This window comes from Martes martes (genome assembly GCF_963455335.1).
Source record: "Martes martes genome assembly, chromosome: 18".
Lineage (NCBI taxonomy): Eukaryota > Metazoa > Chordata > Mammalia > Carnivora > Mustelidae > Martes > Martes martes.
Genome location: NC_137906.1, coordinates 21412663 through 21436942, shown reverse-complemented (window position 1 = coordinate 21436942; position 24280 = coordinate 21412663). Strand labels below are relative to the sequence as shown.

Below are 24280 nucleotides of genomic sequence, written 5' to 3'. Positions count from 1 at the left end.
GACCGGCCCCGCTTTGTTTCCTGTGTCTCGGCGCCCCGCCCCCGCCCCGTCTGGGGTCTCCGCCGCCCTCCGCCGCCCTTTGTTTGGCGTGGTCTCTCCCCCACCCCTTTCCCTGGGTCAGTCTTCGGATCTCTCTTTGTCTCTCCGGGCCGGGGTGGCTGGCGCAGTCGGCGAGCCCCGGAGGTCGGCGCCGGTGGCCCGACACAGCGATAATTAGAAGCGTCTTCGGCCCTCAACACCCGGCTCCAGCCCAGGAGGTACACAGTTAATACCACCGAGTTCGGGGCACTGTCCTCGGCTTAGAGTAGCCCTGTCCGCGGCTCGCGGCCTCCCGCTGGCCACCGAGCTCCAGGAGGACGCGGGCGGCCCCCACAGGCGCGCAGCTCCTCCCAGGTCCTAGAGCGGCTCGGTGAGGACCAGCGCTTCCGCTTCCCGTCCCCGCCCCCGGCGGACGCCCCCGGGACGCCTGGGTCCGAGCCCCCTCCCCATTTGGCGCGGAGCCCGCATCCCGGGGCCGCGGGCGGCTCGGGCAGCGGAGCCCGGCCGGGGAATCCGCGAGGCTCCCGGGGTGACATAGCCGGAGGCGGCCAGGAGGAGAAGGGGGCGCTGCGGGCCGGAAGGAGCAGCAGGTGCAGGGGCGGCCGGCGGCGCGGGCGGGGGTCACTGGGAACCGCGCCCCGCACCTCGGACCCGGCCGCTGCCCGGTGCTCACGCTGGCCGGCAGAGGGCAGCGGCAGGGCGCCGCGGGCCGCACATGGCTGTGTGACCGTGGGATTGTGTCTGTCCCCTTGCTCAGGGCGGTGTGCGGGCGATGGAGCGCGCGGTGGAGCCCTGGGGCCCGGATCTCCAGGGCGCAGAGGAGAGGGAGCAGCTGAGAGGCGCCCGCACAGGTGAGGGCCGGGGCGGTGCGCCGACAGCGGCAGGTAAAGGCCGGGTGGGGACTCCGGTGCTGGGCTGTGTCTGGCCGAGACCCAGAAAAATCGGACTTGAACTGTGCTTCCAGGGGGAGGGGGAGGGGAGCAAAAACCGAGGTTAAGGAGCCAACGTTTCTGAGCACCTACTGTGCGTCAGACCGTGAGGGGCTCCATCTCAAGGACTCTCCCGGCTCCACGACAATCATCACCAGCCTCACTGCCTCTGCCCTACTTCAGGCCTCGTTTTATCTCATCCTGACAATTGCAACAGCCTCCCCACATCCCTGTTCTCTTCAGTGATGCACTCAGCGGCCACATTGATCCAAGTCCAGATTTAATCCTGTTTCCCTTCTCAAAAACCTTCCCTAGCTCCCTTCTGCCTACTAATCAAAAGCCTAGTGTTCGATCTAGGCCTTACATGCTTAATCTAGTCCCAACTTCCCTTTCCAGCTTTATCTTCCATTCCTCTCCATGGTTTACTCTTTTCTTTTGTTGTGAAAGCGCGGCCCTGTCTCCTTATTTCCTCTCTTTTCTGTGACAGCATTTATTCTGAGCCCACAATTATAATTATTTGTGCTTGATCGTCTCTCTCCTACAAACCCTATGCATTTTGAGGGACAGGTGTGTGTCTGGGTCCTCTCAGGTACACGCAAGATGATTGAAGTAATAAGTTACAGGATGGGCTAATATAAGAAGATATAATAGAAATAGCAAATACTAGGTTTTCCAAATAGAGACAGTATAACGTGGTTAATACAGGCTTGGAAATTAGACAGAACTGAGTTAGAAACGTGGCTTTGCTACTTTTTAACCTTTATAACCTTGAGCAAGTAACTTAAATTCTCTGAGTCTTCCTGTCTATAAAAACAGAGTAGTAACCATATTATCTCATAGCATTGTTTGCAAGGATTCAGTGATGCCTAGTTCGGTGACTGGCACACGTTAAGATTACCATTGTTAATGAGAGGCAGCAATAATGTTTCAGAAGTTCAGAGGAGAGAGAGGGAGAGCATCCTTGTGACTGCAGATTGTCATCAGATTGTTATCAAAGATAGGGGCTGAGCCAAAGGGCAGGGTCTATTGGGTCTATTGCTCCCTTTTCTTTCCCCAGGTATAGGGAGTGAGAATGTGGAGATTTCTCAGCCGGATGAGTTTGAACATACCCCACAGGAGGATGACTTGGGGTTCAAGGAAGAGGAAGATTTGGCCCCAGGTCATGAAGTAGGAAGTGCCTCTCTCAAACCTGAAGGCATCCAGACCTGGGATGACTTGTGGGTCCAGAGAGAGGGACCAGGAAAACCTCAGGCTCGGGACAGAGGTCCCCGGCTCCTGGGAGAGCCACGTTGGGGCCAGGCTAGTGATCGGGCTGCTGTGTGTGGTGAGTGTGGCAAGAGTTTTCGGCAGATGTCAGATCTGGTGAAACACCAGCGGACCCATACAGGGGAGAAGCCCTACAAGTGTGGGGTCTGTGGCAAGGGCTTTGGGGATAGCTCTGCCCGTATAAAACATCAGCGAACTCATAGTGGTGAGAAGTCCTACAGAGCCCGACCGCCAGCCCAAGGCCCCCCAAAGATTCCTCGGTCCAGGATCCCGGCTGGGGAACGCCCCACTATCTGCGGCGAGTGTGGCAAGAGCTTCCGGCAGAGTTCTGACCTGGTGAAACACCAGCGGACACATACGGGTGAGAAGCCCTACAAGTGTGGCATCTGTGGCAAGGGCTTTGGTGACAGTTCTGCTCGCATAAAGCACCAGCGGACACACCGGGGAGAGCAGCCTCCCCGGCCCGTGGTGCCCAGACGGCAGCCTTCTCGAGCAGCCACGGCAGCCACCCAGGGACCCAGGGCCCAGGACAAGCCATATATCTGCACCGATTGTGGCAAAAGATTTGTGCTCAGCTGCAGCCTTCTGAGCCACCAGCGCAGTCACTTGGGGCCCAAACCCTTTGGCTGTGACGTGTGTGGAAAGGAGTTTGCCCGGGGCTCAGACCTGGTGAAGCACCTGCGGGTGCACACAGGAGAGAAGCCCTACCTGTGCCCTGAGTGTGGCAAGGGCTTCGCTGACAGCTCTGCCCGGGTCAAACACCTCCGCACCCACAGTGGGGAGAGGCCTCACGCCTGCCCAGAATGTGACCGCACCTTCAGCCTCAGTTCCACCCTTCTCCGCCACCGCCTCACTCACATGGAGCCCCAGGAATTCAGCTTCCCGGGCTACCCCCTGGCCCCCCTGATCCCCAGCCCACCCCCCAGCTCAAGCCCACCCCCACCTCCCCTTGGCACGAGCCCCCCGCTGACACCTCGAAGCCCTTCACACTCAGGTGATGGGCCGTTTGGCCTGCCTGGCTTGGAGCCAGAGCCCGGGGGCCCCCAAGCCGGGGAGCCCCCCCCACCACTGGCAGGGGACAAGCCCCACAAGTGCCCTGAGTGTGGCAAGGGCTTCCGCCGAAGCTCGGACCTAGTGAAACACCATCGCGTGCACACAGGGGAGAAACCCTACCTCTGTCCCGAGTGCGGCAAGGGTTTTGCTGACAGCTCAGCCCGAGTCAAGCACCTCCGTACCCACCGTGGTGAACGGGCTCGGCCACACCCACCATCCACTCTCCTGAGGCCACATAACCCCCCTGGCCCGGCCCCCACAGCCCCTCGACCCCGAGCCCGAGCCCAGCCCTCCGGACCCAGCCAGCCCCATGTGTGTGGCTTCTGTGGGAAGGAATTCCCCCGGAGCTCAGATCTGGTCAAACACAGGCGAACACACACTGGGGAGAAGCCATATAAGTGCGCAGAGTGTGGCAAAGGTTTTGGGGACAGTTCTGCCCGCATCAAGCACCAGCGTGGGCACTTGGTTCTGAGGCCCTTTGGGACAGGGGATGGTCGGGCAAGGCCCCTCAAGGAGGAGCCACCAACAGGACTGGAATGATGGGGTCCAGGGAAGATGGAAGCCCAGGAGACCAAAGGGAGGGTGTCTGCTGCTTAAGCAGAGACTAAAGGGCCGGGGAGGTGGTGGGAGGGAGAAGGAGGGGAAGAAGTGGGAGAAAGGAGTGAATAGATAGAAATAGAGATTGGAGACAATGACCTTGAAGCTCAGGAAACTGTCCTGGCTGGGCTCAGTCAGGACCTTGACGGTATGGTCTATACCCCCAGCTTCTAGAACACTGCCTCATATTCTGAATAGTGTAGGCACTCAATACTTATTGAATGAATAAACTGGCCTTAGCCTGAGGGCCCTAAAAAACTCTAAATTCTGCTGCCTCTTAACCTGTTAAGAATTGATCCCACCCAACTTTGCCTCTAGGAGACCAGCACCCTGGCCAGCACCAAACAGGGTTGTTTTGACTTTATGAGCCACAGCAGTGAGACTTCAGGAGTTTGGGGGTGGTAGAGAGGCAGGGGGCATCTTGAACCTTCTGATGGGAAGAGGATTGCTATGTGGATTGCAGTATGCAGTTTCAGGCCATTAGACATGGTCTTAGCCAGGAAGGGTGCTGTTGGACAGCCCAGACCTTCCTGCCCTGGAGAACCCCAACCAGCCCTAACACCTGGACGCTGGCCGAATAAGACCAGAAACAGCAGGAGAAGCAGTCATATACTCCATGCCAAGCCCAGGTCCTGGTGGACGGCAGCAGAGACAAAGTGGCTGGGTGAGGACAGGACTGGAGTGAGGAGAGGCCAGGGAAGCTCCAAGGCAGGACAGCCACATCTCCGTGTGTCTCCTCACCAATAAACTTTCTTGTCTGAAGCTTGGACTCTGCTTATGTATGTGTACAGGGAGTGGGTAGGGGATGGTGTCAAAGCCTCACCACGCGTGAAGCCATGGGTAAACTTGTGAGGGTCCCCTGTCCTCTTCGAGCCGGTCAAATGAAGTTGGAATAGTCGGCCGCTTTCCAGCTGGTTGGAAAAAACGGCCATCAGGTCTGTCAGCTGATGCCCCAGACCTGAGTTCTGGCTGTCCACAGGCGCCACCTACGTCACAACGTCGAGCGCGACCCCTAAAAGGAAAAACACTCGGCGCCCCGGGGGTGGGGGTGGGGGGAGGAGTAGATCCGGGAGCGCCGTTGCTATGGCGACAGGTGGGGGAGGGAGAAATGTGGCCGTCTGTCTAGTTCAGGCGCGGAGGTCCCCCACACTAAGGCTCTGCCTATTGGAAAACCCCGCCTCCCTGAGACCCTTTTTTTTTTTTTTTTTTTTTGCGAGAAGCAGGTCGTTTGACTGCTTAGTCCAAAGGGAGGGCAAAGGGGATGCCTCTTTATCTCCCGGAAAAAGCAACCATATTTTCCCAGCGACCCATGCGTCATCAAGAGCAAGACTCCCAATTCCTAGCTTTTTCCGAGGAGGGCGCCGGTAGGGAAGAAGGGAAAGAGGAACCGACCTGATTGGCCAGTGACAAAAAAAAAGACAGGGCAGTTCACCCATCTAAGAAATGAAGTGCAAGACCGCTCCGCAACTTCGCGGGTTGGGCGTCTGGGCTGGTTTCCGTAGGGTATCGGTCCCTGGACAGAGGCTCTCGCGAGATCTTAACCACGGGCCCGGCTTCCCTAGAAACCAGTGGAAGCCGCCTACTGCGCCCTTCCTCCCGAGCTTCCCACCCCTGCCAGGTTGTTCTACACACTCGAAATGCTGCGCTCAGGCCTGGGGTCCCTGGCGGCTTCGGTCCTTAGGGGCACACGCACCCATAGGCCTGAACGGAGGCCTTTGGGGGCGTCTGGAAGATCGCCCCTGCTGGTTTCCGTGTTTCCCCACCCTACCAGTCTCCTGCAGTGATCTTTGTAAAATTACATCTGTTTGTGTCGCTCCCTATTAAAAACCCTGCCGTAGCTCCATATGTCTCCTCTGGAAAATGTAACTCCTTGGCATTCAGGTTGGCCAATTCAAGGTCTTCCATTTGTGTGGTTTCAGCCCTGTACTTGTTAAATATTGCTTCCTTTACTTGGAATGCTCATTCCCTCCGCCACCCCACCCCCGACCTGTTCAGCTCTCCAAGTCAGACCACTTCAAGCATTGCTTTCTCCCCGAAGCCTTCCCTGAACCTCCAGCCTGAGTTAGAATCTACTTCTGAGCTCTTGAAACATGGAGAACTTCTTGAGGATGATTACCAACTATGTGGTGGGTGTGAGGCCTCCGAGGATGAGTAACAGTCTCTGGCCTCAGTTTCTATGCAGAAGACAGACGTTGGCCAAATAATTACAAGTGTAGAAAGGACTATGCAGGAAAAACAGCTACGGAAGAGAGTCCTACCTGATTCCAAGGGCCTCTCCAAAGAAGTGGCAGCTATGTTTAGCCCTACGGATTGACTTGGAGTAAGCTAAGAAAGGAGGAATGAGGGATGGTATAGGAGCTGGAGTCTTCTAGGCAGAGAGAAGAGGTTGCTCCCAAGTCTCTGGGCATTCAAGAACTGAAGCAAAGTTCTAACGGATCTGAACTCAAACAGTGAAATGTCCCAGCAGGAGCCTGGAACACAATAGGCCTCACTAAATACTTTGGTATGCAGTGTCCTTGGAACATGATATGGTCTTCACAAGAGTTTACAGTCCCACAAGCTGCTACTTCCTTGTCAATATGGCAAACTCCCACTCATCTTTGAAGGTCCTTCACATTTATCTCCTCAGAGAAACCGCCCCCGATAACCACTCCCTCCCAAGGGGTTATTGTTACTCACTTATCTTAATATCTGCCAGAACATTTATAGACCTACTGCTTCTCCTTTCATACATATATATTTATATTTATTCATATAAAAATATATATTTTAATTACAGTCTTTTTTGCTAGACTATGAGATTCTCAAGAACAGAAACTGAATCTGAGTTCAGGTATATCCTTGTACATTTTTGTAGAACAAGTGGACAGAAGTCCTTTTCTTCTTTTCCAAGCATCTATTCCAAAGCCCTCCTCTGGCAGGACACCTTTCCAGGGGTGACTTTTCACTGTTCCCAGCTGTCTTCTCACTGATTGAATCAGGGCAAGCAGGTCTTGCCTTTTGCTAGAACTGGGGTTCCAGGCATAACCTGGCCCCTTCCCACATCTCCTCCATCTCTCATGTTACATTTCCCCTTGCTAACTCACTTGGCTCCAGCCACACAAACCTTCTTTCTGTTCCTCAAATACGCCAAGCTTATTCTCACCTTAGGCCTTTGCAGGTTTTATTTATTTATTTATTTATTTATTTATTTTTTAAACATTTCATTCATTTATTTGACAGACAGAGATCACAAATAGGCACAGAGGCAGGCAGAGAGAGAGAGGGAAGGAAGCAGGCTCCCTGCTGAGCAGAGAGCCCGATGTGGGACTGGATCCCAGGACCCTGGGATCATGACCTGAGCCGAAAGCAGAGGCTTTAACCCACTGAGCCACCCAGGCGCCCCTTATTTTTTATTTTTAAAGACTTTATTTATTTATTTGGCAGAGAGAGAGAGAGATCACAAGTAGGCAGAGAGGCAGGCAGAGAGAGAGGAGGAAGCAGGCTCCCCACTGAGCAGAGAGCTCAGTGTGGGGCTCGATCCCAGGACTCTGAGACCATCACCTGAGCGGAAGGCAGAGGCCTAACCCACTGAGCCACCCAGGCGCCCCATGGCCTTTGCAGTTTTGTCTAGAACACTTTTCCTCCAGATTTTCAAATGCCTAATCCTTTCTCATCATTCAAGATTCATCTCAAGTATTATTTCCTGAGATGCCTTCCCTACCCACATGAAAGAAGCCCCCAAGGGGAGCCTGGGTGGCTCAGTTGGTTAAGCGTCTGACTCCTGATTTCAGTTCAGATCATGATCTCACAGTCTTGAGATCAAGCCCAGCATCGGGCTCCACGCTCAGCAGAGGGTTTGCTTCAGCTTCTCTCCTTTTCCCTCTGTCCCTCCTTCCCCTGCCCCTCTCTCTCTCCTTCTCCTAAATAAATAAATAAATAAATAAGAAAGCCCGCAACCATACCCACTCTATCCTATCAACTTGCTCTATTAATTACATTATCTGCAATTATCTTGTTGATTTACTTGTTTACATTTTTACACTCTTAAAAGTGCTGTAGCAGCCAAGCTTTTTGTCTGTTTTGTTCACTACTCCTTCTAGGCATCTCCAATACCTAGGATGGTAGCAGGCACATAGCAGGGCCCACACAACCAGAGTGGAGATCTTGAGGGTGAGTATCCAAGCATCTGTCCCTTTTTCCTTGCTCTGAGGAAGAGCAAAAGTCTGACCAGATGTAATCCCAACATCCAAATTATGCCTTGGCCTCTGAAGACTGAGACTCAGGTTTGAGAACTTCTTCATGTAATTTCATGTCTGAAAGATAATTTGGTGCAATAGAAAGATCATGAGCTTTGGAATCTGCTACTTACCAGCTTTGTGACTTCAAGCAAATTACTTAAGTTCTCTAAGCTTTGGTTCATTTGTCAGAGGGAGACAATATTATTATTATTATTATTATTTTTTAAAGATTCCATTTAGGGGCACCTGGGCAGCTCAGTGGGTTAAGGCTTCTGCCTTCGGCTCAGGTCATGATCCCAGGGTCCTGGAATCAAGCCCCGCATCGGGATCTCTGCTCGGCGGGGAGCCTTCCTCTCTCTCTGCCTGCTTGTGATCTCTGTCTGTCAAATAAATAAATAAAATCTTAAAAAAAAAGATTCCATTTATTTACTTGACAGAGACAGAGAGAGCACAAGCAGGGGGAATAGCAGAGGGAGAGGGAGAAGCAGACTCCCCACTGAGCAGGGAGCCGGATGCAGGACTCTATCTCAGAACCCTGGGATCACGACCCGAGCTGAAGGCAGAGGCATAACCATCTGAGCCACCCAGGGGCCCCGGGAGACAATATTATTGATCTCCACAGGGCTGTTATAAATAGACATAAGGATCGCAAGCACTTACTGAATGTTATTCCTCTTTCCTTTCTGAATCTTAGGTGCCCCATTCATAAAATGGGAGAATTGGGTATCTTTTGCAAGAGAAGTGGAAAATACAGATCTTTATACAAAATATTCCAATTTTTAAGTGTGGGAAATTAAAAGGCGTAAAAGACCACTATGTTTTAAAAATGAAACTTAAAATATTTACAAAACTCCTGATTTTATTTGTTTATTTATTATTATTATTTTTTTTTTTTGTCAGAGATAGTGAGCACAGGCAGACATGGTGGCAGGCAGAGGCAGAGGGAGAAGCAGGCTCCCTGCTGAAAGGAGCCGGATGTGGGACTCGATCCTAGGACGCTGGGATCATGACCTGAGCCCAAGGCAGCCGCTTAACCAACTGAGCCACCCAGGCGTCCCTCCTGATCTCTTTTTTTTTTTTTTTAAGATTTTATTTATTTATCTGACATAGAGATCACAAGTAGGCAGAGAGGCAGGCAGAGAGAGAGGGAGAAGCAGGCTCCCTGCTGAGCAGAGAGCCTGATGCGGGGCTCGATCCCAGGACCCTGGGATCATGACCTGAGCGGAAGGCAGAGGCTTAACCCACTGAGCCACCTAGGCGCCCCTAAAACGAATTTTTAAAAGTAAAAATAACCTTAAGGCCAAACAAGATACGTCTGTGGACTGGATCTGAGCTACTGGATTTGGGCTAATTTTCCACTTTGCCTATCAGTTGTCAGGAATGCTATGACAACCCTTCCTGTGTAACTTAAGCAAATCCGTTTTATCTCCCTCAAGTTCTATTAGCTCACCTGTAAAATGGACCCACCCTTACGAGGATCAAAGATCAGGTGTGTAAAACGTTTATCATAATGCTGGCGCGTAGTAGGCACACCACCCAGTAAGTAGCAGCGGTACCTTGGGTGGCTGTTGATTTGGGAAGTACATATTCAAAAGGGGCAAAACATCCCATAGGCAAGGAGACTGGGAAAGCGACGCCGGGAAAGGAGAAAAAATGGGAGAGGAAAAAAGAGGGAAGGGAAGAGGTGAGCAGGCAACAGGGTCCGCCCTCCAGGCGGGGCGCCAGCGAGAGGCCCAGGCCGGGGCGGGAGCGCACGTGGCCTATTTTGGGCGGAGCAGAAGCTCCTGGCCGCAGCGGAGACCTCCGAGGCGGCCACAGGAGACGAGCCTTGAAGGTAGGTCACATCTGGTCTGCGAGGATCTTGGACGCCGGGATGGGGCGGCCCGGGGGTTCCTGGGAGTTGGGGTACAGCGGGGGACGCCAGATCTGGGCTCGCCACCCTCTTGGGGCAGTTCTGGCCGGACGCCTGGGTCCTCTGGGCCCCTCCCCCTGGGGGGCGGGGTTAGGCGACCTGGCCAATGAGTGGCCGTTCGCGAGGCCCCGCCCCGCCCCGCCCCCGGAGCCGCGGCCTCGCAGAGTGCCCAACCGCCCGGCGCCCTGGCCAGGGGCTGTGCGAGCGCGGAATCTGCGGCTGGTGAGTGCGCACCCCCCAGGGTCTCCGCCCCGATCCCGCCCCCAGCCCGTGCCCTGGAGCTCTGGACCGCTGGCCGGGGCGCCGGGGAGTGACTCAGCGCGGGGAGGGTGGCGACTTGCTGGGGCTGGAGATTCGAACTATTCAGGGCCTTGAATGCCGGGATGAGTGGGGAGAACGAGTGTCTTCGGAGCTGGTCCTGGGGTGGAGGGAAGAGGGCAGTGCAGGGCGGGCGAAGCCAAGGCTCCACCGCCTTGCTGGGGTCAGGGCCATGGGGCGGGGGGCAGGGTGGTGGTGAAGGGGGGGTGCAAGTCCTGAGCTTTTGACCCAGCGCCTCCCCCCAGGACGCCAAGATGCCTGGTGAACAGCAGACAGAGGAAGAGGAAGAGGAAGAGATGCAAGAGGAGATGGTGCTGCTGGTGAAGGGTGAGGAAGATGAGGGTGAGGAGAAGTATGAGGTGGTGAAACTCAAGATCCCCATGGACAACAAGGAGGTACGTGTCCCAGCTCTGGGGGCTTGGTCCCCCTTAAATCTGGTCAGGCGCAGCCTTCCTCAGAGAAACCAGCGATCCAGCCCCTACTTTCCTCTGAGTCTAAGACGAAGAATCTCAGGGTTGGTGGCCCATCCTTCTCCCCTACGGTCCATAATGCCATCATACAGATGTCACACGTACTGTGCTAGCTGGCCCTCGTTCCCCGTGGAGCTTGATTTGATGTCTAGCGGGATGGGACTGATGAATAACCACGCAGCTACAATCCCGTGTGATGGGTGCAGGCACAGCAGGCATGGAAGCCCAGAGCTGGGAACTGCACGCTTCGGGGTTGGGGGGAGTGGTGGTTAGGTAGGCAACAACAACAGTACCAAGTGGCCCTCAGTAGCATTTGCTGTGCACCAGACACTGTTCTAAGTACTGCAAATCTGGAACGTAGGTAGTATTTGTTCCCTTTTACAGGTGAGGAAACTGAGGCCCTGGAAACTGGACCGTTTGGTGACTGGCCCAAGGTCTCAAAGTCAGTAAAGGGGTGGCTTAGCTGAGACCAGTGGGGATCTGAGATTTAGAAGGAATGGCCCTATTCATCGCTCAGGGAAGTGGGTGGGGCACTGGGAGAAGTGAAGGTGGGTGGTTCAGTCATGCGGAGCATGGATGAGAGTAAGGTGGTTGGCAGGCTGGGTGGGACCTTTCCTCTGGGTTTTATCCTGAAGTTTAAAGAGAGTTTTAAGGAGATCTGAATATGAGTTAGATTTCCCTGTGGGAGATCCTAAATGCTACCAGGCACGTTTTCACCTCCCAGAACCTTGTAAGACTCACCCCCCTGCCGGAGGAGCCCTGTGTCCATCTGGAGGACTCCTGTTGGGCGGGGTATCTGGGCCCAGGCTCCCTCCGATTTCTTCCTGCAAGGGGCCAGTTCTCTGGGAAAGACGGTTCTGCTGCCCCCTAGTGGGTATGGTGGGCCCTAGGGGAAGGGGGCTGGCTGCTTTGGCAACCAGTTCCAGTCAATAACTGTTGAATTCCGTTTTCCTGAGGCCTCCTTGGCCTGTCATCCTAGCGCATCCTGCCTCTTCTGGCTCTGTGGATTCCCTGATCTCACCTTTGGCCTTTAAGTTAAGAACCCAGACTCCAGGGGCACGTGGCCGGCTCGGTCAGTAGAACATGTGACTTTTAATCTTGGGGTTGTGGGTTTGAGCCCCATGGTGGGTGTGAAGATTACTTAAAAAAATAAAATGTTAAAAAAAAAAAAAAAAAAAAGAACCCAGACTCCAGAGCTTAGGTAGACTTCCAACTCCATCACCTCCCAGCTGTGTGGCCTTGTATAAGTTTCTTCCCCTCTTTGTGGCTCAGTTTCCTCTTTGTAAAAGGGAAATCATGACAGCATCTACTCCTTGAGGTGGTGAGGACTAAATGAGTTAGTACTTGAGAAGAGTTAGAACCGTGTCTGGTGCATAATAAACTCTATGTAAAAATTTGCTGCTGATAGTCCTTCTCCCTGCGGTTCAGGACCTTGCACGAGGTCATCCTTCTGGAGATTTTTCAACTTGTTTTTATCAAAGAACCTTCTGGGCTGAACCCCAGGGCTGGCAGTGAACAGAGAAACCAGACTAAAGGCCTAGACAGAGGACTGGGGTCAGACAATGGGGGAGGCTTCATGGAGGTGACTTTTGACTTGGTGTTTGAAGACACCGTGGTGATCTGGCAAATGCAGAAGGAGAAAGGGCATTCCAGGAGAAGGAATAGCAAACGCAGAGGTTCAGCGGAGATGAGGCCAGAGAAGTCGGGGGGAGCCAGTGAGTAAAATGGCGTTGGAAGCCAGCATAGGAATTTAGAGCATCAAATCGGGGGAGGGACATGACTGGATTTTCTATTTAGAAGAATCACTGGCTGCTATGGGGAAGACCAGGCCAGGGAACGCTGACAGCCTGCTCTAAGGTTGTGATAGCAGTGGAGAAAAGATGGAGAGAAGGGGATATTTGGGAACCCTGACTGGACTGGCTGGAGGTGAGGAGGAGGATGTGGGGAGTAGGCATGTCTAGTCATCAAAGGTATGGAGGGCTAGACTCCAAAGGATATCATGTAGCAATGAAAAGCATTGGTTCAAATCCTAATTCTGTCATTTACCAGCTTGGCCTTAGCTTTCTCCTCTGTAAAGAGGGATAATGAAAGTTAAGGTCCTTGAATACCAGCCTGAGAAGTATCATCTGGGTTACTGGGTTTGGGGAAGGAGGTTGGAATTGAGGATGGCACACAGACATCCGACCAGTATTTAGCACTGTGCCCACAGCATAGCTCATTAACTTGCTGTGTGGTCTCCCTGAGACTCAGTTTCCAAAAATGGTGATCTCAAAAGCTCTTTCCAAGGCTGACATTCTGTGACTTCTTGCTATCATACAGTCCCGTGGCCACTCATTGTCCAAAATAGACCTTAATTATGCCGCACTCAGGGCCTGGAGAACCCTCTCGCTGCCTATCAAAATCTAGTCTATCTTTAATGAGTAGAAGAGATTTTCTCAGAGGGCCCTAAGCACATCCAATCCTGCCTCTTTTTGCTTAAACCCTTGAGTGGTTTCCGGTTTCCTTCAGGCTAAAGTCTCAGCTCCTAAGCCTGGCATTCAAAGCTCCTCACCCTTTGACCCCCCATCCTGGCTATCTCTAATCACTCAGTCCTCATCCCATGCCCTGACTTCAAACACACCCAACCCTTTCTCATCTCTAAGACTTTGCCCATGTGGTCTTTCAGCCTGTAAAGCCCTCTTCCCCTTTTCCACCTGCTTTCTCCAGCAGTAGCCCTTGTCTCTTCTAGATCAGGTTTCTTCACTTTTAACATGCATACAAATCACCTGGTGATTTTGTTAAAAATGAAGGTTTTGATTCTACAGGTTTGGGGTCGGCCTTGAGATTCTGCATTTCTAGCAAGTTCCTAGGTGATGCTGATGTTGCTGACCTGTGGACCACAATTCCTGTAGCTAGGAGCAAGAGAATAGGGTCATTATTTTATGCTTTGTACCAAGAAGGGGAGATGAGATCCTGACTGCTAAAAGAGCCTAGGGCAGGGAGACAAGCTGTGTAGGTGATCTCCAACTTGTCAGTGAGAGAGAACTGCATCATGGCTAAGAGAATAGGTATTTTGGACAAGGACAGACTCTCAGTGCCAACCCTGGCTCTGCCATTGATGAGTGGTAGGACCTTGGGTAATCGCTTATTGGTGGGTCTTATTTCCTTGTTCAAAAATGGAGCAGATAGTACCTAACCCAAAGGGTTGTGAGAGTTTAAAATGAGAACATGGATGAAAAGCCCTTAGCACAATTTGTGGCACATAGTGAATCATCAGTGATGGCAGCTGTTGTTCTTAATTTAGGAAAGTAATGGCAAGGGGAAACAGACATATTTGCCCTGATTTAAAGAACAAACAAACAAAAAAACCCTAAGCAAACAAACAAATAAAAACATAAGCAGGAAGACAAAATCACAAACTTCAAATACTTGGATTTTCCTATTATGATATAACATTGATTGTATACTCATAGTACCTCTCATTATAGTGCAAATACCATCCTAATGTTGAAGTCTACTAGCTGTAGAATTTAAGACACAGAAGGGCCTTTAATGATCCCCTAGCCAGATATTTGCCAAGCTTCAGTGACGTGTACATTGCCCACCTGTTGTGCTCCTTTATTTAATGCTTTTCGTCAGATAGATTCACATCGTTTTGTTAAATAAACCTGCCTTCGTCTACACAATAACATCGATGGCATATGTGGATTTCATGTGATCTATTGTTTTTCTAATGTCCATGAAAATAGACACATTATGATTATAAGAAGATAGTTTCCCTACGTAACATCTAGAGTCCTCTTGCCTCTTGAGGTTTGCATGCTTCAAGTTGGGAAATTTTTATCTCCCTTAGCCTACCTTGCCTTCCTTGGGACACTGAGGCAGGGGAAGGGAGTGACTTGCCTGGAGTCTTAATGAGCTCGACCCTGCCTGTCTCACCAAGATTCTTCCTGGAGGGTTCCTGGCTGGCTCAGTTGGTAGAGCATGTGACTCTTGATCTCATGTGTTTGAGGGTCATGTGTTAGAGCCCCACGTTGAGTGTAGAGATCACTTAAAAAAAAAAAAAAATCTCCCTGGAGGCATCCGAGGCCCCTCTTCTTGAAGCTAGAGATACAAAGGCTACTCATGTGAAGAATTCCTTTCTCATAAGGCGGTGAAGGAAGCCCAGCATAAGGAAGCCCGCAGGCTCGTCAAAGTCATCTTACGGAAGAGTGCCAAAGAAAAATGGGCCAGAAAAATGTAAATATAATAAGAAAAATCCTCGCCACAGTGGCTGATATGTTGAAATAAAGCCAATAGATGTCAAAACCAGGGCAAGATTGGAAAGTATGACCTTGAATTCAGACTGTGCCAAACCTGCTGTGGGGAGTTTCTTGATTTAAAGTATCAAGTTGTATTTTAACCTTGAATCCCTCTTGGAGAGCACCAGGGACTTGGAGTCCAGCCTCTGTCTCATCTTGGCTGTTCTAGGTGGGGAAGTAGTGTAGCCTACAGGGTAAGGGTGATTGCTCTAGAGTCAGGCAGGACTCCCCCTGGCTTTTGAATCTCACCTCAATGAGCCTTTGTTTTCTCAACTATCAGAAGATAACACCCTATTCAAGGGGGTGACAGGAAGCTCTAATACGATAATGTACATAAAATAGCATTGTCAAAGCCTTACGAGGTAATGTTATCACTGTTATCATTATGTATACTGTTTAAATGAGAGTTCCCATGGCTGGTCACTAATTTCCCAAACTGCCTTATTTTCCAGTTTCTGAGTTGGTTACAGAAAAGCTGCCTTTTTACAAAGGATCTTGAAAGACTTGAAGTTGCCCTCCTTGCAACTTCAGAAAGAAAAGAGCCTTACTGTTCCTTGTCACTCACCCTCTCTTAACAATTTCCTTATTTATAAAATGAGAACAGTACTAACTGCTTTGTGGAGACTGAATATGGGGAGAAGCGAACACTTTCTTGTCCTTAATCTGTGCCAGGCATTTCATTTGGTTTTGAATTAATGTGCCTGTCTGGTTCACGGTAGGTGTTCAGTATATCACTTTTGCTGGGACGAGCATTCTCTTTTCTGAGAAGGGAGCAACGTGCCCCCAATATTCCTCTTCACTCTGCTGTTGGTACACAATGTTTTCTCTTCCCCTGCCTCTTACAAAGCATTTCTTTTCTTTTTTTTGATTTTATCTCTGAAGGCTCAGACCTCATGAAACCGGCTCATTTTCAAAATTTTCCATTTCAGGCCTTGCTTTCTTCACCACTTAAAAAATGATAGGTGCTTGTTCTGAAAAGTTTATTAAAGAGCCTGGACTCTGTCCCGGCCTGGCTTCTAAGACACTATGCCCTCCTGGCTCTCCTGCCTCACTGACTGCTGGCTGCCCATCTTGTTCCCCGAGGTTCTCTCTGCCCATTCCTGGGGTGATCTCATCCAGACTCAGCTTTAAAGACTATTGATAGGTTGACAGCTTCTCAATTAACATCCCTAAGCACAGGCCTCTTTCAGTTCCAGATGTATCCAGAACTGCAGATATGCTCCGAAGTAAATTTCATCTACCACCTTGCTTCTCCCACTGCCCTCATCTCTGAAGGCGGCCATTTTATCTTTGCAGTGGCCAAACTCAAAATCCTTGGAGTCATTTTGACTCCTCTCATTACACTACCTACCCAATCTATTATCCAATTTGTTGTCTCAAACTGCGAAATATATCCAGAAGCAGACCACCTACCTTCACTTTCCACCTGTCACCTTGGTCTGAGCCACTGTCTTTTCTGCAGAGATGGCTGCCGTACAGGTAGCCTCCTCACTGGGCTCCTGCTTCTGCCCTCTCCCCTCTCTGTTCTCAACTCCAGCAACCTGAGGGTGACTTTTAAAATGAGTTTGGTGTGTTCAGATCCCTGTTCCAAACCACCTGACATCTCTATTGGCTCCCCATCTCATTCATATTACTTGGCCCTAAGCTAAGAGATCCCTTCCAAGACCACCTCTTCCATCACTCTCCCCCTCAAGCATTCTGCCTTAGGCACTTTTTCATGCCATTCCTGGAATTCGACAGGCAGACTCCCCGCAGGGCCTTGCTGGTCCCTCTGTACGGTAAAGTTTCTTAACAATCCTATTTAAATGTGCAGCACCCTCCTCTCTGCCCCAATACCAGCACTCTGTCCATTTTTCCTGAAGCAGATTTTTTAAATTTAATGTTGAATCCCCATTGCCTAAACAGAGCCTGGCACGTTGTACGCGGTCAATAAATATATGTCGAATTAATAACGAATTAGAATGACACTAGGCCTTGTGTACGTGTGTTAACGTACTGTCTCATTTAAAGTGCACAACCGCCCCGAGGCGGGCGCCGCCGCTTTTTCTATTTTACAAACGGGAACTGAGAGGCTGCAGCTCGCGGACACCCCGGCCTCCGGTTCCCGCGCCCGGAGCCCGGCAGTCGGGGCTGACATGTCCCCCCTCCCCTTCTCCCCGCAGGTCCGGACGAGCGAGGCGCCAGCGCCGTCGGCCGACCCGGCGCGCCCACACGCGTGCCCGGACTGCGGCCGCGCCTTCGCGCGCCGCTCCACGCTGGCCAAGCACGCACGCACGCACACGGGCGAGCGGCCCTTCGCGTGCACCGAGTGCGGCCGGCGCTTCTCGCAGAAGTCGGCGCTGACCAAACACGGCCGCACGCACACGGGCGAGCGGCCCTACGAGTGCCCCGAGTGCGACAAGCGCTTTTCGGCTGCCTCGAACCTGCGGCAGCACCGGCGGCGCCACACGGGCGAGAAGCCGTACGCATGCGCGCACTGCGGCCGCCGCTTCGCGCAGAGCTCCAACTACGCACAGCACCTGCGCGTGCACACGGGCGAGAAGCCGTACGCGTGCCCGGACTGCGGACGCGCCTTCGGTGGCAGCTCGTGCCTGGCGCGCCACCGACGCACGCACACGGGCGAGAGGCCGTACGCATGCGCCGACTGCGGCACGCGCTTCGCGCAGAGTTCCGCGCTGGCCAAGCACCGCCGCGTGCACACGGGCGAGAAGCCGCACCGCTGCGCCGTGTGCGGCCGCCGCTTCGGCCACCGCTCCAACCTGGCGGAGCATGCGCGCACGCATACGGGCGAGCGGCCCTACCCGTGCGCGGAGTGCGGCCGGCGCTTCCGTCTCAGTTCGCACTTCATCCGCCACCGTCGCGCGCACATGCGGCGCCGTCTCTATATCTGCGCCGGCTGCGGCCGGGACTTCAAGCTTCCCCCTGGCGCCACGGCCGCCACGGCCACCGAGCGCTGCCCAGAGTGCGAGGGCAGCTGAGCCGCCGTTCTTGTTGCCGCAGGGCTGCGAGCATCCGGCTTGGGGGAGGGGGCGGACACGCGGGGACCCCTACCTGGAGCTGCATTAAGCAGGACTTCCCCAGCTCACCACCCAGAAGCTGGGAAAGGGTGGGATGGCAGGCCTGGCTGCCTTGCAACTGGGAGGCAGGGAGAATCCCCTCACTGGGACCCCTGGAAACAGTGCCCACTCCCCGCTCACTACAACCCCTTGACCCTTGTTAGTGAATAAAGTATTATATCCTTGCCCCACCGTGCCTGTGAGTGAGGTGGGGGGTGAGGGAGGAGGAAAGCTGGCGTTTTACCCAGGCTTAAGTGACTTAGGGAGCTAAGTGGGGCTATAGGCCCAAAGGGGTTCCCTGACTTTATGTGGGGTGTCCTCATAACTTCAGATCTGGAAAGCTCCACAAATACAGCGCATTCTGGTCAAACAGCCGCTGCATTGTTTGGTGAGCAGTAATGAACTTCAGTCTAGGAGAGAGAGGACAGGAATAGAAGTCTGTGACAGAACAGCCAGAGCTAGAAAGACAACAGAAGTGTCCTGTCTGAGAAATCTGGAGGAAAGTGTTTCACTGAGGGAGTGGTCAGCTCTGTTACATGCTGTATCTATAGTTCAGGGAAAGTGGTGAGAGGAGGAGGAGGGGGTGAAAGCCATCTTTGAGTGGGCTAGAGTATAAATAGGAGAATGAGGAAGCCCGGTGGATGGGTGGAGACAACCCATTTCAAGAGGCTTGGCTGTGAAAAGCAAGAGGGAAATGGTTGGAGGTTTGTTGGGTTTGTTTTGTCAAGAGGGAGGAAACTCAAGTCTGCTTTACATATATGCTGTTGGCCAACCTGGTAGAAGGGACGAGAAGTTGGTTATATAGAAGAGAGGGGAAATAACTCATGGAAAGTATACACGATAAGAGACCAGTAAGGATAAGCTTCCTGCTGTCACTAGTAGGGAGAGGAAAGGTGGGTTTGGGAATACAGAACTGAAGCAGTTCTAATTCGGACTGTGTTTTACCTGGGAAATAAGAGGTCACTGGTTAAAAGGGAGTGAGGTCGTTAGTAATAGCAATGAGACCAGTAAAGAGGAATGCCTCATTTTACTGATGTGGAAATAGACTCATAGGGGTGGCAAAAGTAGTTTGAGGGTTTTTTTCCCAGCATCACTCCACAGTGGAGGGGAGGCCATGGGTATCCCCAAAAGGGAAGTGATGTGCCTGAGATCTCACATGGGGTAAATCATACACACCCCACACTATCTTTGTCCAAGTGGAAATTGGCCTTGAGAGGACAGGGGAGGAGGCAAGAGGCCCTTTCCAAGATGAGAGGAATCTCTTCTCCACATCAGACACCTGACCCCAATTTGTGATGAGGGCATTAGGCTCTCACAGCGTTGGGGTCCTGATAGACAAGGATGGGTTTTAGGCTCAGGCCCCTCTTAACTGTTGACATTTCCTGCTCAGGGCCCCTGAAAGTTTTGAGTTGAAAAAGCAAACAGAGAACCACAAACTTAGAAAGTCCCTCCTATGTGCCAGGCACTATCCTAAGCGCTACATTTAAAAATAACTTAGACCTTACAACCCTATAAGGAGATACCATGATTTCCATTTTAGATGAGGAAACCAAGGCGCAGAAAGATGAAGTAATTTGATGAACACCATCCAGCTCGTAAGTATCAAAGGACAGCATTTGAACCCAGACAGCCTGGCTCCAGAATCTGGGCCCTTACCCAACACTACACACAGATTCCAGTCCCCCGTAGAGGTCCAGAAGGGGTAAGGGAACTGCATGACACCACACCAGGATCTTGCTGGAAATCAGATCTCTCTGCCCTGTAGGTGGGAGGTACCCTAGAGAAACATGACAGCTGGGCTCAGAGGCATCCCTGGTGTCCCTCTCCGAGTACCTGCTGAGATAGAGCCTCCCCAGTCACGCCAGGAAGAATCTAGAAGTTGCTAACCAAAACTTTTAATGAGAGTGAAAAAAAATAACAGGAGGCTGTCTTCTGGAGGTTTTTGGGCTGCAGGCCTTAGGAAGTCCGCAGACCCCTGATCCATTAGGAAAGGACTAGAACAAAGTTCCATGGCCAGGCCACACTCTGCTTCTCAGATGCCATGCTGGGTTGCAAAGTCCTGTGCCCATGTTTCTAGGTTGAGGCCTGGCCTGTGGACTCACGGTCACGGTCTGCAGGCCCCACAGCTTGGTCTTCAGAGGTGGCCCCATGGGGCAAGTCTGTATACTTGAGGGCAGAGCCTCGGGACAGATGTGCTGGGTAGCGCCGGCGGTTGAGGTCCATCTTGGAGAGCACCGCTCGGGGCAGATCCACATGGCAGCGGGCTGCTAATGCTACCAGGTAGATGAGGACATCACTAAGCTCCTCCTGAAGGGCTGCCCGTTCCCTGGGGGGCCAGGCTTGGGGGCCAGGCTCTTCATCGGGCTTCCACTGACTGGGGGCAGAAAACAGAGATAGGCACAAACACAGATGCTAGCTAAGATGATGGGCTCCACCTCTCTTAGGAGCACCCCAGTCCTTGCAGCAATGCATTCCTACTTCTTAGGAAGTTCTTCCAACTCAACCCACCTGGGCCCTAGGCAGAGTCAGGGTGGGAAGAAGACCCCCGCAGGTAATTCATCCAGACCTCTGTGTCCCAACCTGAGCCAAGGACCGGCCAAGAGAACATTTCACTTGTTAAGACCCAATTCTCCTTCTCCCCAGCCCTAGCCACTGTGACTCCAGACTAAGCCCCAGACCTGGACCACTGTGAAAGCTGCCTAACTCACCTTCTACTCTTGCCCAGTACCACCTTTTAAACCCACAAATTACATTTTGTCCCTCCAGTGCTATAATTCCCCCAACCGTACTTAGAATAAAATCCAACCCCCCGACCATGCTGTACAGGTCCACATGAGCTATCTCTTCCAAAGTCATTATCTACTCCCTCCCCCTTTCTCCCCACCGAAAGCCACTCTGGCTTGTTCTGTCTGGCAAACGGGTCAAACTGTCACAGGGCCTTTGCATGTAACTGCTCCCTCTGCTTTAAATGCTCTTCTCCCTGCTCCCCCCAGATCCTTCCCATGGCTGTTACTTCCCGTTCTTCAGGTCTCAGCACAGATGTCCCCTCCTCAGAAGAGCCTTCTCCTTCTGTTACTTTCTTTCTCATCACCTTGTGTTATTTTCCTCATAGAATTTATCACAATTGTAATCTTTTAAAATTAGTTGAGGGGTGCCTGGGTGGCTTAGTCAGTTAAGTCTGGAGTCTTGATTTCAGCTCAGGTCACGATCTCAGGGTTGGGAGATCAAGCCCTGTGTTAAGCTCTGTATTGGTTGTGAAGCCTGCTTCAGATTCTCTCTCCCATGGGGCGCCTGGGTGGTTCAGTGGGTTAAAGCCTCTACCTTTGGCCCAGGTCATGATCCCAGGGTCCTGGGATCAAGCCCCACATCGGGCTCTCTGCTCAGTTGGGAGTCTGCTTCCCCCTCTCTCTGCCTGCCTCTCTGCCTACTTGTGATCTTTGTCTGTCAAATAAATAAATAAAATCTTTATAAAAAAAAGATTCTCTCTCCCCCTCTCCCTCTGCCCCTCCCCCGCTCGCTTTCTCTAACAAATAAATCTTAAAAAAAAAAAAAGCCAAAAATTAGTTTACTTATTGTTAGTCTCCTTGTACTGTGAAGGCAAGAACCATGCCTTTTTTTTCCCCCTGAAGATTTTATTTTTATTTATTTATTTATTTTTAGATTTTATTTATTTGACAGACAGAGATCACAAGTAGTCACAGAGGCAGGCACAGAGGGAGGGGGAAGCAGGCTCCCCACTGAGCAGAGAACCCGACATGGGGCTTGATCCCAGGACCCTGGTGGGATCACGACCCGAGCTGAAAGCAAAGGATTTAACCCACTGAGCCACTGAGGCGCCCCCGAAGATTTTATTTTATTTTATTTTTTTTAAGATTTTATTTATTCACTTGACAGAGAGAGATCACAAGTAGACAGAGAGGCAGGCAGAGAGAGAGAGAGGGGGAAGCAGGCTCCCTGCTGAGCAGAGAGCTCGATGCGGGACTCGATCCCAGGACCCTGAGACCATGACCTGAGCCGAAGGCAGCGGCTTAACCCACTGAGCCACCCAGGTGCCCCCTGAAATTTTATTTTTAAGTCATCTCTACACCCACAGTGGGGCTCGAACTCACAACCCTGGGATCAAGAGTTGCATATTCCACTGACTGGGCCAGCCACGTGCCCCAGGAACCATGTCCATCTTGTTCAGGGCTTCATTCTAGACGCCCTGACACATCGCTGATGCTCATTCATCTGTAACGAATGAATGGCTTGCCCTCACACATATCTCTGTGCTCTCATGTCTCCATCCCCAAAGCGAATGCCTTGGTTTAGGCCTGCCTTACCACCTCTTGCCTCCTCATGGGTTTCCCCTGCCCCAATTCTCTTGGTGACCCAATTCACCCTACAGAAAGGGATCTTTCTACCAGTCAAATCTGGTCAAATCTTCTGTCCAAACTCCATCACTTCCTAACTCCAGCTCTGTCACTCTGAGTTTGTATTGGCTCCCCTCTCTTCCACCGTCCCATCACTCGTTCCGTAGATATCTACTGTGGTACCCCAGGCATGTGGGACATCGCAGGCAACAAAACAGATACAATATCCTTGCCCTTCCTTGAAAAGCTTACCCCGAAGGACTTTCAGAATCTCCCTGAATTTAACTTGCCCTTTTCCACTTCACTACCTTTGCCAATGATTCTCAAGGCTGGAATGCACTGGGAGGTTTTCCAAAAAATACCCTCCTTTCCACCCCAGAGGCCGCCACCATCCTTTATGACCTGGACCTGCCTTGCTGTTTTCACACCTTTCTTTCCCAGAAGATTGGATGCCCCAAGAGGGCAGGGGCAGATGAGTCATCCCTATCCCCAGGTACAGAGCCCAGCATGGATATTTAAGGATCAGATAAATGCTCCCCTCCCCCATAACACACAGACTATTCCAAGAAGACTTCATCTACTCACAAGAGTTCTGCCAGCTCCCCCACTTCCCCGACCAAGGCCAGTAGGAGGTTCCGGGGCTGGTGGAACTGGCCCCAGTCTCGTTCAGCAGCAAACTCAGCATGGAGGCGGCGGCTGGAATAGAAGAAAGAAGTGGAAATCCTGGTCTTGGGTTAGAGAACCCAAGAGAAGACGCAGAGCCCAGGCGGGCATCTCAGTGATATGTAATGGGGGCATAAGTATCAGGGGTTCTGCAATGAATTCCTTGGATGGCCTTAAGCAATCATTCTTCTCTTTGGGACCTGGACTTCTCATCTATAAAGAGGGTGTGCACTACGCAGGCCCTCAACTCTACTGAAAACTAACAATACCCTCTCTTCCATTTTTCCACCTTCTACTGCTGCTTCTGCAGTTTTCTCCACCTGGAATACTCCTCTCCCTGCATATCGAAATCCTACCGATTTTACAAAGTGCAGCTCCAGGGACACTTCCCCTAAGAAGCCCTCCTTGACTTCCTCCAGCAAAAATAATATCACCCACCTTTCAGCACTGACATTTGCCCTCGTCCTACCACCCACTCCTGGAGGGCAGAGGCCAGGCAGAAGCAGCATCGGAAGCAGCAGCCCAATTTCCCCAGGGCTGGTTCTAATATTACTCACCGGGCGTCACCATTTCCCCTGCCTCTGGTGTGCATCACTATGTCCAATTTGCAGATAAGAAGGTTACATGACTCTCCAGAGATCAGCCGGCCGAGCCGGGACCCCAGCAGAGCCGCTAGCCTTCTTCCAGACCACGTGGAGAGACCCTCCCCAATAGGCGGGAGAAAAGGGGCGACCTCCCCAGGCTGGGTAGGGACAGCTTACATGTCCTCGAGCGTGGGCTCCGGACTGAAGCTGAAGGGGCAGGTACAAGCAGTACGGTCTCCCTCCGTGCCCCCACGCGCGTCCCCATTCGCCCGAGACATACCGCCCACCACGCAGCTCTCGGGATGCACACTGAACAACACCGCGCCAAGCTCGAACCCCGCCTCCAGGGCTCCTGACCAATCACAGGGGTTCACGACTGCTTCCGGGGCGGAGCCGCACTGAAGGCCAATTAATTAAGTGGACTTTACTCCAGCCCGCCCTTTACGCCCACGGCCTTGGATTCCTCGGTCTTGGCCGAGCATCTTAAAGGTATAGAGACCAGATTCGGCCACCAAGAGACAATGGACACAGGCGAAGACGG

At 52.1% G+C, this 24280-nt stretch overlaps 3 protein-coding genes across 7 annotated transcripts; 2 read left to right on the top strand and 1 right to left on the bottom strand.

The window, feature by feature from the left end:
* Window positions 1-499: 499 nt before the first annotated feature.
* On the top strand, window positions 500-4644 carry ZNF48 (zinc finger protein 48). 3 transcript variants are annotated; one of them, XM_080830466.1, is made up of 3 exons: window positions 500-629; window positions 797-890; window positions 2026-4644. In XM_080830466.1, exons 2-3 carry the CDS (start codon window positions 812-814, stop codon window positions 3825-3827), a joined length of 1881 nt encoding a protein of 626 aa, XP_080686592.1. In that variant the 5' UTR covers window positions 500-629; window positions 797-811; the 3' UTR covers window positions 3828-4644. The 3 variants fall into 3 exon arrangements, with proteins under 3 accessions (XP_080686592.1, XP_080686591.1, XP_080686593.1); XM_080830465.1 differs by having other exon boundaries at window positions 797-923; XM_080830467.1 differs by lacking the exon at window positions 500-629 and having other exon boundaries at window positions 785-890.
* Window positions 4645-9723: 5079 nt separating this feature from the next.
* ZNF771 (zinc finger protein 771) lies at window positions 9724-18332 on the top strand. Of its 2 annotated transcripts, none has more exons than XM_080831096.1 (3): window positions 9724-10238; window positions 10580-10729; window positions 17247-18332. In XM_080831096.1, exons 1-3 carry the CDS (start codon window positions 9978-9980, stop codon window positions 18060-18062), a joined length of 1227 nt encoding a protein of 408 aa, XP_080687222.1. In that variant the 5' UTR covers window positions 9724-9977; the 3' UTR covers window positions 18063-18332. The 2 variants fall into 2 exon arrangements, with proteins under 2 accessions (XP_080687222.1, XP_080687223.1); XM_080831097.1 differs by having other exon boundaries at window positions 9872-9938; window positions 10567-10729; window positions 17247-18330.
* A 1682-nt stretch (window positions 18333-20014) lies between these two features.
* On the bottom strand, window positions 20015-24071 carry DCTPP1 (dCTP pyrophosphatase 1). Of its 2 annotated transcripts, none has more exons than XM_080830942.1 (3): window positions 23713-24071; window positions 23078-23188; window positions 20015-20514 (listed from the first exon to the last, which is right to left on the bottom strand). In XM_080830942.1, the coding sequence occupies exons 1-3, from the start codon at window positions 23745-23747 to the stop codon at window positions 20214-20216; spliced, it is 447 nt and encodes a 148-aa protein (XP_080687068.1). In that variant the 5' UTR covers window positions 23748-24071; the 3' UTR covers window positions 20015-20213. The 2 variants fall into 2 exon arrangements, with proteins under 2 accessions (XP_080687068.1, XP_080687067.1); XM_080830941.1 differs by having other exon boundaries at window positions 23917-24065.
* Between the last annotated feature and the right edge of the window lie 209 nt (window positions 24072-24280).